The 15880-nt window shown below is 39.6% G+C and overlaps 1 protein-coding gene across 2 annotated transcripts; it reads left to right on the top strand.

Moving 5' to 3' along the window:
- The first annotated feature begins 5520 nt into the window (after positions 1-5520).
- On the top strand, positions 5521-14976 carry c7a (complement component 7a). 2 transcript variants are annotated; one of them, XM_044196097.1, is made up of 18 exons: positions 5521-5650; positions 6212-6273; positions 6412-6490; positions 6796-6937; positions 7024-7168; positions 7270-7408; positions 8780-8923; positions 9053-9296; positions 9819-9932; positions 10036-10202; positions 11053-11284; positions 12588-12759; positions 12921-13008; positions 13567-13699; positions 13778-13966; positions 14153-14246; positions 14330-14514; positions 14606-14976. In XM_044196097.1, exons 1-18 carry the CDS (start codon positions 5645-5647, stop codon positions 14788-14790), a joined length of 2520 nt encoding a protein of 839 aa, XP_044052032.1. In that variant the 5' UTR covers positions 5521-5644; the 3' UTR covers positions 14791-14976. The 2 variants fall into 2 exon arrangements, with proteins under 2 accessions (XP_044052032.1, XP_044052033.1); XM_044196098.1 differs by having other exon boundaries at positions 5522-5650; positions 11056-11284.
- Positions 14977-15880: the final 904 nt, after the last annotated feature.

Below are 15880 nucleotides of genomic sequence, written 5' to 3'. Positions count from 1 at the left end.
CTAAGTGAAGTATCATTTCATGACCAGTTTCTGGCTTGTTGAGTGGTGATTCAGAATCAGAATCAGAAATACTTTATTGATCCCCGAAGGGAAACTCTTTGTTACAGCAGCTCGCCTTTACGTCAGTGCACACAGGAGAAAGTACTAGCAAAAAATATAATACACTTGACACACTAGATATAATACAATTGGTTGGTTGGTTAGTTGCTTGATTGAAAATAAATCATTATTTAATCCATTATAATAAAATTGTAATTTAATTCAATCACCAAATGGCAGTACTCTAAATCTAAAGTAGACTTGCAGCTTTTCAGCTAACATACCAGTATTTTATTCCCTATCTGTGCAGAGGAGCATCCTTAAATCATCCAGTTTCCAGGGTGATGAGGATGGATGTGGGTGGGCAGCAGCACCCAGGGTGACTTTCTGTGATTGTGTTCTGTAATTCAGCATCTGCAATTCTGCAGCCAGGTGTTGCTCACGAAGAGGAAACAGAGATGACTCAGATGCTGAGTGGCTCGCTGTGTGTGCGCTTTGGTGTGCATCGTACTGTGGGTTCGAGGTCTACTTGTAAAAAAAATAAATAAATATTCTGACCTTCTGTCAAGTGACCCATGCAAAGTAAGCATGTAGCTGTTTGGTAACAAATCACTGAATTGAATGAACAAGTTCTCATATTAATGCTGTTTTACACTTATTAACACAAACTCGCTGTTATCAGCAACATGATATTTCACACATGCACACATACTTCTCTGGAAGCTGTACAACAGCTGTTGGTGACCACATGCTAGCTGACTGGATGGGTAAGTGCTTTGGCAGCTTTGATTGCACATTACAGTAGTTGAGGGAAGGAAAGGGTACAACTCATTCACTTCCCCTGTGTAGATTATTTTGCACATGATGTGAAAATTCTTTAAATCTTCTTGTCCTTTGGGTTGTATTTTGTTTCTGCTGCATATTAATGTGCTTTATTCCATTTTCTAATGGACTGCAGGTCATTATTAATGCTTTCTGTGGAAAGGTGAAATGCATTAATATATGTGCTTGGAATTTATTGAAACAGTCATTTACTGCAGAAATTAGAAAATGTAAAATGTTATTGTGTGCTTCTGCGTGTGTGCATGTTTGAATAGGTCTTCCATTCTCTGTCTCTCACACACACACACACATACACACACACAGGCAAACACACAGATGAGGAGGAGGAGGTAGAGGTGTGGGAGGTAGAGATGTATGATGGCATTCAGACAGTTTAAAGAGGGGCAGTAACGAAATGCACAGTTTCAGAAAAGTTTGGAGTGTGAGGAGGAGGGAGAGTAATTTCATCAGCCACTCATGTGTCTAGTTATGAGGGTACATGACACAGGGTGGCAATTTGTCTGCCAATAGAAGCTACTATACAATAATCTTACAGTGAGGGAGACATGAAAAGCAACATAAAAGAACTAGCATTGTTATCCCTCATATAAAATTAAACAAAATGAGGCTGGGATACACAGTTAATTATTAAAAGTCAGCAAAGAAGGAGTCGTTATTGGGGCAGGGGGGAACTGTGGGAATTGTAATGATTGTTTTAGTCATTCAGACATGAAAACAGTAAATGGCCAAAGGGAGGCAGCAGGCAACACTCACAGAGAGGAAGAGAGAGAGTGTAGAGTTTATGTTGTAATTGTGTTATTCTGTCTGAAAGGGCCATAGGTCAGAACTGATCACTGGTGGTTTATGACCTTGTTCATCACAAATCATCACCACTTTACTGCTAGCTCTAAACTCATAGAGTTAGGTATAACCTTTGCATTATTTTTCCTTTCTCTATATTAAAATGGACATACCTAAATGAAACACCAAAATGCATCACAATAATTTGCTAAAGAATAATTCATTTTGGCCTGTAAGTCACTGATTTCCCACCCTTTTGTCTTGTCGCAGGCTGTCTACTGGAAACCATCTATCTCCAAAATGTCAACTTTTCATGAAATAAGAAAAAAAGCCTTTTAGATAATTCATTGGGTGTCATATTTGCCTAAGACATACAGTAGAAAAAAATGATGGCTTACAGCATGTTGTAACTAGCTTAAACAGAAAAATTGTTGTAGATTTTGTTAATTGCTGTGTAACTTCACAGTTTTGGCAGTTGGCAGTTCATAAGCTCCAAAATGTTTTAAATATCACCTTTTTATATAATTCCTCGCCTCGATTGACAGACAGTAGAAACAGACAGGAAACATGGGGATGATATGCAATAAAGGTACCCAGGAGAATCAAATCAGGGATGTTGCAGTTACCTACAGTATGCATTTTAACCACAAGATCAGGACACACATATCACTTTAAAGGGATAGTTTGGGTTTTTTGTGGGGTTGTATGAGGTACTTATTCATAGTCATTGTATTACCTACAGTATATGGGGGTCGGCACACAGCCAGTTTGGAGAAGCAGACAGCTGCTCCGCCACCGACACTCAGCTCTGTATTTTTGTGAATAGTGATCAACAGTTATACCTATTTTAACCGCCAAAAAAGTTCAACCTTAAAAAATCAATATCAGCCTAAGTGTACGCTATAAAAGTGAAATTCTCAGCGCTTTACTGTGCTTTCAGACAGCCCTTTCCTTTGGCACTACATTTTCTCAACCGCGGGACTTTGTATTCCTACACATACACACTGCTTCAGGCACTGTATAACTGTATGATTTTTTTAGGTTGAACTTTTTTTGGCGGTTAAAATACGTATTACTGTTGATCACCATTCACAACAATACAGAACTGAGCCTCTGTGGCGGAGTGACTGTCTGCTTCTCCAGACTGGCTGCATGCGACCCCCATCTACTGTAGGTAATACACTTGACTATGGATAAGCGCCTCATACAACGCCACAAAAAACCTGAACTATCCCTTTAATGACAAAAACTAACCTGTTGAAATATGGTATACGGTTTGTTCTGAAGGAGAGTAAGCGCACAAGTTGCATGTTCATTGATTAAGTCTCTTTGTCTGAGCCTCACAGATTATCGTTCTCTTGCAGACCAAACTTCCAGGGCAGATGGCGGTCAAAGATGCCCTCTGAACATCATGAGACCCACAGAAGCAGCACTAATGGAGGGCACGGTCTGGTGGCCTATTGTCTGAGCCAACTGTTATTCTAGCTAGCCTGAGGTGCCGGGACTTGGCTTGCTGCTGTACAGTAGCTGAGTCATTTAGCATTGGGTGGTCATTTTAGAAATACAGGAAATCACATTTATAGTCATTATCTCAGTCTATTATGCACAAAGTGTGCATAACTTGTGTTATGATGTCTAGAATTTGGATTATGACCTGAAGTGACACTGTGCTCAAATAAACGTTTTCGCACAGTTTTTATGAAAAACGTATTAGTACCTAGAATAATGTAGTTATTTAGACACCTTCTTGTATATCACAGATATACAGATAAAGATACAGATATTGCATAAAAATATATACACTTTGCAATAATAAAGTATACTGATGTGTATTGTCAGAAAGCTCACTTGCCATGCAATTTCTGCATTGCTCTAAAATTGCTGTACCTGGAAAATTATTCTGGAATAAAATGCTTAACTTGATGGAGCTTCATTTTTCAGTGAATGAAAGGCTGAGATTGTGGCCACAAAGTGTTTGTTTGAGCTTGTGTTTCTCAATTTTATGCCTTTGCTATTGGTTAAGAACCAGAAAATGCATTCTCATTTCCAAAATGTCATTGCCACTGTAGTAAAAAGTAACCTTTCCTGTCTTTTGCAACTCATTTTAAATTGCGCTTTACATTCATTTGACATCCTAAATTTGAAGGAAGGACAAAACTGTCTCTTACATATTTCTAGAAATGATAGGCAGCAGGAATCAATGCACACTAACACAATCTCGCCTGCCCCACAGCTCCAAGAAAACATTTCATCTGAATACTCAAACTCAGTGGTATTCCCTCGCGACCTTCCAGTATGTGATGGATATGCACAGTATGGTCAACCGTCTGGCTGTGACAGCAGATATATGTCCATAATTAGACATGTGGAGATTTGGATTCCACATACAAATATGGGAACACTTCCTCATTAAATAGCAGAGAATCTCGAGTTTGGCTGCTTGCAAATATACAGCTGGTTGTCATGGACCTCATCATCCAGCCTCTCTTTCTCTCTGTCTCTCTCAGCATGTGGAGAAATAATTAAGAGCAAAATTTTAATTGATCTAAACTAAACTCATTCTCAACCTTTGGCAATGCCCCAATATGTCCTTTGCTATAAACTAGGAAGCCTTGTCACAGTTTTCCTCAAAAGTGTTCTAAAATCTCCTCTACTTGCTCACTATATCCAGGAATTTGCTCAACCTTGAATCAGCCATGAATCAGCCATGAAGAATAAATGGTTCTCAAATCTCTATTGCCCTCCAGTGTTTGCTATACTGTATCACATGGCAATACTCATAGCTGACTGTTATGTCTGTTTTCATTTTGTGTCTCCTGCAGCAAATCTCTCTCTGAGAGAGAGTTCAAAATGACAATAATAATTTAGACAAAACAAATAGTTAGTATGTGTCACTAAAGAAGATAAGCTGGAATGGTACATAGCTAATTGTACAGAACTAAAATGTGGCACAACAATAGTATCTGGCAAGATGACATTAGCTTCCCAGCTAATGTCATTGTTTTGACATGTTATGTGAGTATAGGGAGAGGTTAATAACAGAAAATGTCTGTAAAACTTGAGATTTCAGTTGGACAGTTTATTCTTGACCTTGGAAATAGCAGTTGCCAAAGCAATCCCAACTCACGGTCCACTTACTCTCTTGTTCTGGGGCTTTTGGCCGAATCACAACATCTTAATCAGCACATGGAGTTTTTTTAATTTGTCATGGAACTGTAGATGAAACTTTCCATTTTTCTGAGCACCACTAGAACGTCTTGTCCATGTTGGCTTTAAAGTCAAGCTCAACAGTTCATTCTTGATCTTGAAACCTCAACTTTTAAGCCAAAATGGACAACAAATACTGGAGGTGAATTCATTAATCATTAATTTGATTATACACCTGTGCTTTTCCTACTGTGACATGTCTTGACAAATGTCTTCACTGGAAAAGGACCTATTGCTGTAGACAGGGACCTGGTATCGTGCATGATAGCTTCCTTCATTTGTGGCACACCTAAAGGGAACATGGCACTAATTAAAGTTATTAGTTTCACCTATGATTTTCTTGCTATGAAAGGTGAAAGCTTCTGCTGTGAGAAAGGTCTATTAGCTCAATAATATGTGTGATAGTCAGTTTGTTGCAGGAGTACAGCAGGCGGAGATTCTCACTCCAAGAGGAATCTTTGCTTTCGGTTTTAGAATGATCCCCTGGAGGAGCTTTTTGGCAGGAGTTGCTACAAAAATATTTTTTTGTGTAGCATGCACACACACACACACACACACACACACACACACACACACACACACACACACACACACACACACACACACACACACACACACACACACACACACACACACAATCATTTCCCTCTTGAAGTTCCATGGAACGTCCCTCCAAGAGTTTGACTCCCTAACAAGAAAAAAACTTACAACAACAATATAAATAACCAGCGTAAAGCTGATTCAAGACTCTTATGTTTGCTGCTCTTCAGTCACCATGAAGGCAAGTAGCTTTTACACTCAATAACACAGAAATTACAAACACATTTTTAATTTTTCTGCACATTTGATAAACAGTATAACTGAGATCTGTTATAAGTTTCAGTATTTTTACATTTACTTTGTGTCCTCAGTTTACTAGTGAAACCCTTTCTCCTCCCATCTTCTCTTCTCTTCTATACTTCTCTCTCTTCTTCTCTTCTCCTCTATTCTATTCTCTTTTTCTCTTCTATACTTTTCTTTCTCTCTCTTCTTCTCTTCTCTTCTCCTCTCTCCTTTACCTTTCTCTTCTCCTGCTGTCCTTTGCCTCTCCAACCCTGGGGATTTTTCAAGGTGAGAAGGGGAAGGTTTTATATGCAGTGCTAGTGAAAGCTAAGAACTCTACAGCACTAAAAGAGGTTAGGGAACATCAGTGGCAGTGTTATTTGGGGGCACAGATTTAGATGGGTTGATGTGTCTTACAATGCTGTAACTAGTACTTGGTAGTCACGTTTTGATAAAGGAGGTTAAAAGTCGAAGTCTTTTCTTCTCCTCTCTTTTCCTCTTGTCTTCTTCACTTCTTCAGAACATTACTCAACTCTTTTTAGCAGTCTTGCCATGGCTGCTATTCCTGCTCACTCCCAAGGGGTAAATGTGTTTTATTTTACAGTTTTAACATTAAAAGCATAATGTTTTAAATGCCACAAATATGTAATGATTATTTGGTTTCATTTAGTTGATTTAGTTTCATATGCTGAAATGTTTGATTTGAATTTAATTTCTAAGGTTTTGTTACCAGAGAATTAATTGCCAGTGGGGGCCTTATGGTGATTGGTCAGAGTGTGATGGCTGTACCAAATTACAGGTTAGAAGGATAAATTAATTGATCAATAAACATATTAGTTAACTTGTTTTTCACCCATGTAATCTTGTTTGAAATTAAACCAACTGTAGTACTGACTGGTGCACTTCTCTATTTAGAAGTAATGATTAGCATGACTTTAGGTAGACAGAAGTAGCTGTAAGAACACTTTATAAAATTATACACTTTACCAGCAAAACTGCTCAAGATTCAGTTTATTCTTTAAATTTGCTAAAGATATTTTTTAATGTATTTGCTTGTTATTACTATTTTTTAAAATTTGTTTGTAATGTGGTATGTAACAACAGACAAGAAGCCGAGCCATGGCTGTCTACTCTCAGTTTGGAGGGATCCCCTGTGATGGAGAGCGGTCTGAGACCAGGTCCTGTGAAACCACACAAGGCTGCCCTCTAGAAGATGGATGTGGAGACAGGTTTCGCTGTCGATCAGGTTAGAAATAAAACTCTGTTCACTCCCATAATCACGCAGAAGTAAAGAACAACCACTGAGCTGTCTGTCTGTCTCTTGGCCCTCAGGGAAGTGTGTTAGCCAGTCTTTGGTGTGTAACGGAGATCAGGACTGTGAGGAAGATGGACACGATGAACATGTCTGTGGCGATCAAAGCTACATTATATGTACACAAACAGCTTTCCCGCCTAACATTGATCTCCTAGGACTCGGGTAAGTGACAAATTTTGACATACTAGGCCTATTGCCGTTTGTGCACCCATACAAGCAGGTACCATGTGCTTACCAGTGGGATACTTTAATTGCTTCTGCAGGTTTGATGCGGTGTCAGAAAAGTGGAGGGCCAGTGTCATCAACACAAAGAGCTTTGGGGGCCAATGCCGCATTATCTACAGCGGTGTCCACAATGCCTTCTACAGACTGCCCCTTAGTACTACCCAGTTCAGCTTTATGGTTGGTCATTCTGGAAACGCCGACAATTGCAATTAATACCTGTTGATACTTCTCTTGGTCACTTAATACTGTAAAGGTACCCTGTGGAGTTTTTCATTGTTCAGAAACACGTTTTATTTGCATTCAACATTTCTCTACATGGTTAAGGCCTATTAAGCTGTGGGTTGGAATGGAACCTGGGCCGGGTTAATGGTATACGCTCTACCAGGTGAGCTACCGGGGCGCCCCTACAAAGCTATTTTTAATCTATTGAATTAATTTTCTCTTTTATCATTGCATTCCTACCATTTACAACCATATGTATGTTTACAACACATTGATACAACCAAATGTCATCATCATCGACATGCATTATTGACCTCTGCAATCTGTGGAATTAAGCAAGCATTTTCTGATCAGCCACCTCTATGGTTAATAACTGGTTCAAACAAACACAGGACTTTAATCCAGGAGACCTGGATTCGTGTCCCGTGTGAAACCGAAAGTTAACGTTGAGTTTTTAAAAGTTTTAAGTTACGTTACGTTACAAGTCACGTCACGTGACTTACAGTATGTGGCTTACATCACATGACTTCCTACTACCTATCCAAGTAGTTTCTGAAGGTGTCTCCTACAAACGCTAAAGGGTACCATGTGCGTCTGTAAACATCGCCGAGGGGCGTGACAAAACGTCGGTATATGAATGAGAACGGGCTGAACATTATCTTAATAATGAAATCCGATCCACGGGTCTTTGCATTTACACCTGGTATTGATAAGCATTCACGTTTTGTCAATCCTGCCCACATTGTGATCGGATCTCAATATGAAAATCAGTTAGGCATGGCTGGCAGACTTGTCAACAAAAAATAGTGCGTCCCTGGTCTTTGAAAGCAATGCCATTGATGGGCGTCATTCACTTTTAAATCACTTTTTACAAAGGAAGTTAGGTGACCTTTTCAACTTGCAGGGCGGATTATTTTCTTAAGAATGTTGTCACACCATACATATTGCATTTACAATGATTTACGGACCGGATCATAATGCGATCATAATCATAATTATTCTCACAACTACAAGAGGCTGCTTGTCATAGTTCGTTTTAACCAATGCTATTTATTGGTAAGGACAGTCTTGTGGTGTGTATGTAGGTCCTTTTGTGAATGCTAGAAAACTAGTTGTCAAGACATTACTCTGCAGCACCTCTATAGTGGTCAAAAACTTTACAGGGTACCTTTAAAGACCTTAAAGTAACTTTAGTGCATTTTGTGCACACTTATTTCATTTTCTTAACAATTGTTGATTTAAAGCTACTTTGCCCAATCATTTGGACATTCAATGTTTCTTAATTATATGAAATACTGCACATTGTTAAACCTGTGCTGTTCTCAGGTTAAAGTTCAGAATGACTTCAGTGACGAGACGTACACCAGTAAATGGCACTATGCAAAGGACATTGTCAACAGACAGACAGTGTCCGGGACCACGACAGGATATCGAAACTATGACTTTCATGAGACAACTGACAGGAGTCAGGTGTGTAGGAACATGAAATTGTGTCACTGTGTCTTTAACAGCAAATCCCAGTGACAATCCATCTCATTTTGAAAAGGAAAATCAAGCTATAAAATTCAACTTACTTAGTGATTTATTTACTCCTTCCAGATCCAGAAGCTTTTGGTTTTAAAGAATGACATAGAGGTAGCTCAATTCCAGAGCAACTCTCCTCAGTACCTCCCAATATCTGAGGAGTTGTGGAAGGCACTGGCCAAACTCCCATCAGTCTACAACTACGCTGCCTACAGGAAGGTTTTGGAGAGGTTTGGAACACACTACCTGTCTGAGGGAACCCTTGGAGGCTCCTTAAAGATCGTCGCCAGCATTGATGATGAAACTGAAAGACATTTGGGTGAGAATTCATAAATCATCAGCACCTTCATGGCAGGCATTTTTAGAAGTATTATGTATGAACTTGACAGTACAAAAATAGAACCAGTCTTTGTTACCATTTACACAACATGTCCAACAACCTACTAATTAATGTGTTTTTTCTACAGAAGCCCTGAGAGGCAAGTGAGAAAAATGAACTTAGAAAGTAACTTAATTATTATAAAAATGATCCTGGCAAAACTTTTTTTTCACCTGTTTCACAGATGAAAAGAAAATTTAAAGAACTTGGAAAGATTATTATGGCAAAACCTTTTGTTCATGTGTTCTTAAGTCATAAACACAGGAGCAAAAACTATTTAGATCAGACATAAGAAGTATTGGTAAAAATATTAGTAGTTTTTTTTTTAAACATCAGGTTCTATCTAAACATCAGGCTGATCAAATTGGCACTCCATCCATAAAGGACTGCCTCAATCCTGTTGTTAATTTCTTGCACTGACTTTTGTTTGTCTTTTTCCTTTGACTTTGCATTGTTTTCAAGTCAGCGAAACGGAGCAGTATAATGAATGTGCAAGGACTAAACGCTGGATTCTTTTTTTCCCCATTACCCACGTGAGCTGCACGGGTGATCAAAGTGAACGCACATCATCCAGTGGTACAATTTTGATGCTAATTCTACAAACATACCAGCCTATAAAAGCACTTAAAATTCCGAATCTTTCTGTCATCCAACATATCTGCAAACCTCTTTAAAATAGGTTTTACCAGGAGCAATATTATGAAAAGAGTGGATGTGCAGGGTGGAGGCATCGAACATATTGCACCACTGAAGACAATGCAGGTCACTGATCCGGACAAGAACTGGGAAATGTACTCAAACTGGGCTGAGTCTGTTCGATCATTTCCAAAGGTCATAAAACAAAAGGTGAGGGAAAGTAAAATAAGCTCTTTGACTTTTAAAAGCTGGGTATTGGTACCAAAAGTACCCAGTACCAAGTAGTATCGTAACTTCTCGAGTCAAACGATACCTGCATTTGATCCTTTTTGTACCCAGATCTAGAAAAAAATGACTATTTGTATGGTTTTGCTTGCAGTCAATCACCACAAGCTTCTTAGATTTAATGCAAAGTGTGATTAGCCCACTAGTGCAGCTACAGCTAGCAGCTAGCAGCTACATAGCCCAGTCTGTGGTGGTGGTGACGAGGTCACCAGGCAGTCCTTCAGAAAACGCTTCCCATTACAGCTCCGGAACAGGAGTAACCCTGAGGGGAGCATCCGCTGCATCAGTAGCTGTTTTATAAACCAACCACAAGAAAAACTGACAACCAGAGCTACACATAATGACAATAAAGCACAATGACAATAAAGATCTATATAATACAGCATCAATGCTTGACTCAAACTGTTACTGCAGAATTAACATTTCCCATTGCTCAACATTGATAGACAAGGCTCATCTGTTGTGCTGGCTCTCTGTATATTGGCTACACTTATCTTGTGCACATGAATTAAAGAACACTTTCAAAATGTATTAGTGTAAAAATCATTTGGGTGGGGAGGCGTGGTGGCATTTTACGCAACTGAATGCTTCCATTCACATTATGGGTGTCAAAATGAAAAAAAGGATCGAATGAAGTACTCTATTGGTTTATGTATCACTTTAAGGGTAGGCTATTTGTATTGGTAGGCTACTGTTATCATAATTATTTAAATGATACCCAACCCTACTTCAATCTCTCTTCAGTTTGACTCTCTTATTCCAACTCTTGTTTCAGCAGCTGAGGCCGCTGTCAGAGCTGGTGAAGGAGGTTCAGTGTGCCGGGGTGAAGAAGCTCTACCTTCGCAGAGCCATAGAGCAGTACCTTACTGAGAGCCACCCCTGCCACTGCCGGCCCTGCAGCAACAATGGCATGGTTGTCATGGATGGAGATGAATGCAAATGCATCTGTAAGCCTGGCACATCAGGACTGGCCTGTGAGCAGGGAATTGACGCGGAGGGTCAGCAGGGTGGGTCTTTACTACTGCAGTCAGTTTGGTCTTGGTGAAGGTTTGATATGTTTAAAGGAATCATTTGAGATTTTAGGAAATACACTTATTTTTCTTCTTCCTTAGAGTTAGATGAGAAGATTTATACCACTCTTATGTCTGTACAGTAGCCTAAATATATAGCTATTGCAAGCAGCCAGTTAGCTTAGCTTAGCATATAGACTGGAAATAGAGAAACAGCTAGCCTGACTCTGTCCAAAGGTAAGAAAATCAAAATCAAAAGCCCCTATAAAGCTCACTTATAAACAGAATCAGAATCAGCTTTATTGGCCAGGTATGTGTACACATACAAGGAATTTGATTTTGGTTTTTCGTTGCTCTCAATGTACATACACAGAAATAGAAATAAATATAGCTAAAAACAAGGACAACAAGCTCAACAAGGTAAAGTACAAATTAAGTACAAAAAACAACTGGAGGAAGACAATTAGTGTAATGGTACAGAGTTCAAATGGTGCTGAAATAAATATGATTAATATAACAGGTTGCTTTATATACATGAGGTAGGTGGATATGACAATATATACAAAATGCACAGCGTGTGTAGATTTAAAAAGTGATAATATTTACATAAACAATGAGATAAATTTACAGGTACTGTGGATGTTTTTGTCACAGGGTTATTGCACAGGAATTGCTCCTGACACTATGTGACTGGTGTTAACGGTTCATCAGAGTGATGGCCTTGGGTAGAAACTGTTCTTGTGTCTGGTTGTTTTGGCAAACAGCGCTCTGTAGCGCCTACCACAGGAAGTACATCCTCTGCTGGGCCTTTTTGATGATGTCGTCGATGTTGGGCGCCCACATCAGGTCATAGGAGATAGTGGATCCCAGAAACCTGAAAGCTTCCACAGCAGTCACAGTGTTGTTGACACAGTTTAGCTGACTGACTGCTGGCTATGGCGTTATATTGAACAGACACAAATGAGACTGGTATTGATCTTCTCTTCTAACTCTCAGTATGAAAGCGAATGTCTATTTCCTAAAATGTCAAACTATTCCTTTAAATTAACTAAAACTGGTAGTAGACATTAGCCATGTCTAAGTAGGCCTATATAATGAATAGTCTTAATTAAGTTTCCTAAAGTCACTTGTCTGGGTGGTGGGTGTATGCTTTAATAAAGGTAATTTTTTTGCTTTTAACAGGCTGAATACAGTACCTAAGTACAGTAAGTGAGTCACTTTCTGTTTGATGATATCACATGGACTGTAATATGTTCCTCACTTTCTCCCTCTTTCTTCCTTTCTGTTTCTGCTCATTAAGGAGTGATCCATGGCAGTTGGGCTTGCTGGTCTGCGTGGTCATCGTGCTCTGGGGGCCGAAGTTCAAGAAGTCGTTCCTGCTCCAATCCCACTCCTCAGAATGGGGGACAGCACTGTATCGGAGAACCCACTGAGACATCTGACTGTGAAGACCAAGACCTGCAATACTTAAAGTCAGAGCGAAGTTGAAGTTTTATTAGTATGAATTTTGTAACATTTTTGCAGCACCACTAGTCGTTGTCATTGCTTTGAATTTTCAATAAGAGAAAGTTTCTAGGTGATTTTCATCAATATGCAGTTATAGAACATCCTATTTTTAACTATTTTTCTACAGAACCATGGAGCCTCAGTGCTTTGACAAAACTCTGCCAGCAAGTCAGAAGTGTGGAACCCCGCCTGCTCTAATCAACGGCTATGTCCTGGTAAAGATGAAGCCAAACTTGAATTTACTGTACATTGTGGAACAAATTATTGCAAACATTTAATATTTGTATAATCACACTAATTGCAACTTTTTCCAGTATTAGGTCAATATTACCTAGAAGCACAGAACCACAGTACAGTGTTACACCTCATATAATTTACTTTGTCTCTACATCAGCCTAATTTACCAAAGAATACACACCCAGATTTTGATATGGAGAAAACATGTCATTTGGTAAACCTAATAATGTAGCCTCTAAAGCGCATTACAGACCCAACATGAAAAAACAGGCAGCATGTAGGATATGTTTTTGTATATGTGTTCCATAGATGATCGATATTTATATTCAGAGCTTGAAAAAGGTATTTTGCACAACAGGGGCTATGAAATTAAATATTTAATGTGACTCCTGTAGAGTGAAATGAGCTTGGCTTAGTGATATTGGGTCACATTTGTTATTCATATTTCAATCTCTTAATTTCCATTTCTATACAAAGGTCAGAACTGAAAAATGGAACTTAAAGACCTTTTTTTATTGTCACGATATGCTCTACAGGACCCTAAAGACATTTACCTTGTGGGTAGTAGGGTTGAGTACAGCTGCACTGAAGGTTACTATCTTACTGGTCACAGCACCCTAGAATGCACTGCTGATCAAACCTGGTCTGGCCGCCCTGGACTGTGCACAGGTGAGTAACTAAAACCAAAGTTTAACATTTACAAACACAATGAATTACAGTGTAACAGACGTCCAACTTTTCTCCCAGTCTCAAGGTGCCAGATTGTCTCCTTTGCTGAAAATGTCATAGCCTCTCCTTTAAAAGAGGCCTATGGCATAGGGGAGACAATCACCTTGTCCTGTCCAGCGGGTAGACAGCTACTAGGAGAAGCAACAATTATATGTGACCCCAGTCTGAATTTTTCACCAGACCCAGCGGACATCAAATGCGGCCCAGGTAAACTTCAAAGTTCATATACATAGTCTTATAGATGGCATGGAACTGCTGTGTAACAAGATGTGACTGTAGTATATTGTACCCTACTTTTAATGTGTTCTCTTGCTTTACTTTAATTCATATCATTGCATGCATGGATGATAGTCAGTTAGCAATGCATAAGAATGATTTCCATGTATCCCACAGTCATTACACCACAGTCCTTTCCCTTGGTGCAATGTAAACCGTGGGAGAAGTCTTCCAGAGGAAAATGTGTTTGCAAAATGCCTTTTGAGTGCAGGTACGTAGATTTTTTTCACGTGACTTTTTGTGATTTTCTTGTTGTGGTTACTGTGTTTGATGATGATTTTTGTTTGTCACCAGGTCGTCTTTGGAGATGTGCGCCACTATTCCTGTGAGTAGAAAATCCATCCTTCTGAATGTGTGCAAAATGCACGTACTGCAGTGCATGGGGAAGAACCACACGATAGCAGAAGACAGCACCTGCAAGTGGCCAGAGCGCAGCACAACAGGCTGCACCAATTGTCACATGTGGGAGACCTGTGACGGTAAGGACATTCAAGGTTACAAACAATCCACAATAATGTACAGTATTTGCTACTTCTAGTCATCTCATTTGTCTCCACACCATTCATTCAGAGCAAACCAACGAGTGTCGCTGTAAGGACTCTGCAGATTGCTTGACCCCAGGATTAAATGTGTGTGTCCGTGTTGGTGAGGATGCGACTGCAGCGACTCAGACCATGAGCGAGTGTGAAGCAGGACTACAGCGATGTAAAGGAGAAAGGGTGTCAGTTGTCAGTATCCTGCCGTGCGCTTCCTGAGGATGTGGGAGGAGGGTTTGACCTTATAACCTTCTATCTCCACCTTCCTTTACACATTAATCTTCTATAACAATTTCCTCATATCAAGTGTCATTGCTTTAACACATTGTAAAAGTACAATGTTATTCATGTATAAAACTATAATGTAAAACTGTATTAAGACAATGAGTAAATAACAAAACACCAGCCATGTTGAATTTCTTTTCATTGTTGTACTTTTCTGATGGTATAATATACTGAGAAGCACAGATATGCCCCCAAAACACAATTACATATAGATGTAATCATTACAGAGAGATTGGTATCCACAGACAGAACATATGCAGTGTTGCCGTCCCATCTAGTGTGTTGTTGATTTCTTAATATGTTACATACTCTTACAGTTGCATACACAGTACACTGCATAGTAGTCTGGGTTTTGAAGAAAATTGTTTCCTAAATGTCCCTCGGGATAAGGTTTGAATCTGTGTTCTGGCCTGATATGGTCTATTTCAAAAGATGTCCTGTGCGTTCTAAACCAGACAGCGCTCAGCCTGCCAAACAAACCCCTGCTGACAGGCTATTCCTGCCTCTGGCTCGCTGCCCTCTCATGGCATGAGTGCGTGTGTGTCTGAACCTGCCTGTGAAACTGTGTGAAGACACCGGCTACTTAATGTCTCCTTATCACACCAAAATGCTTATTGTTGGCAATATAGTTACTACATGTTGTACACAAAGGCTGGTGGGTGAGAGGAAGGTGCTAGAAATGCTCGAGAGGTAGCAAACATGTTCGCGCTCATTAAGGGGTGATACACACAAACTGACATAGGTTTTTTGGGTGAGAGAAAGAATATTCAGGCAAAGGGGGACAAAACATTAGTAAGGTGTTGGGTCACCAAAAGCTGCCAGAACAGCTTCAGTGCAGCTTAGCATAGACTATTGAAGTCTCTGTAACCCTACTGGAGGGTTGAACACCGTTCTTTCAAAACATATTCCCTCATTTGGTATTTTTATGATGGTGGAGTGCTGTCTAACACATTTGTTCAAAACCTCTAATAGCTGCTCAATACAGTTGAGATCCGATGACAGCAAAGGCCATAGCATATGACTC

This window comes from Siniperca chuatsi, linkage group LG5, assembly GCF_020085105.1.
Source record: "Siniperca chuatsi isolate FFG_IHB_CAS linkage group LG5, ASM2008510v1, whole genome shotgun sequence".
Classification (NCBI taxonomy): Eukaryota; Metazoa; Chordata; class Actinopteri; order Centrarchiformes; family Sinipercidae; genus Siniperca; species Siniperca chuatsi.
The sequence above is the reverse complement of the archived record's forward strand: the minus strand, read 5'-3'. Positions and strand labels throughout refer to the sequence as shown.

Bases quoted from the DNA above. Each gene is read 5' to 3' on its own strand.
- c7a (XM_044196097.1), top strand. The intron at 7,409-8,779 runs GTTGGTCATTCT...TGCTGTTCTCAG, and splicing joins CTACCCAGTTCAGCTTTATG to GTTAAAGTTCAGAATGACTT. The intron at 13,009-13,566 runs GTAAAGATGAAG...TATGCTCTACAG, and splicing joins TAATCAACGGCTATGTCCTG to GACCCTAAAGACATTTACCT.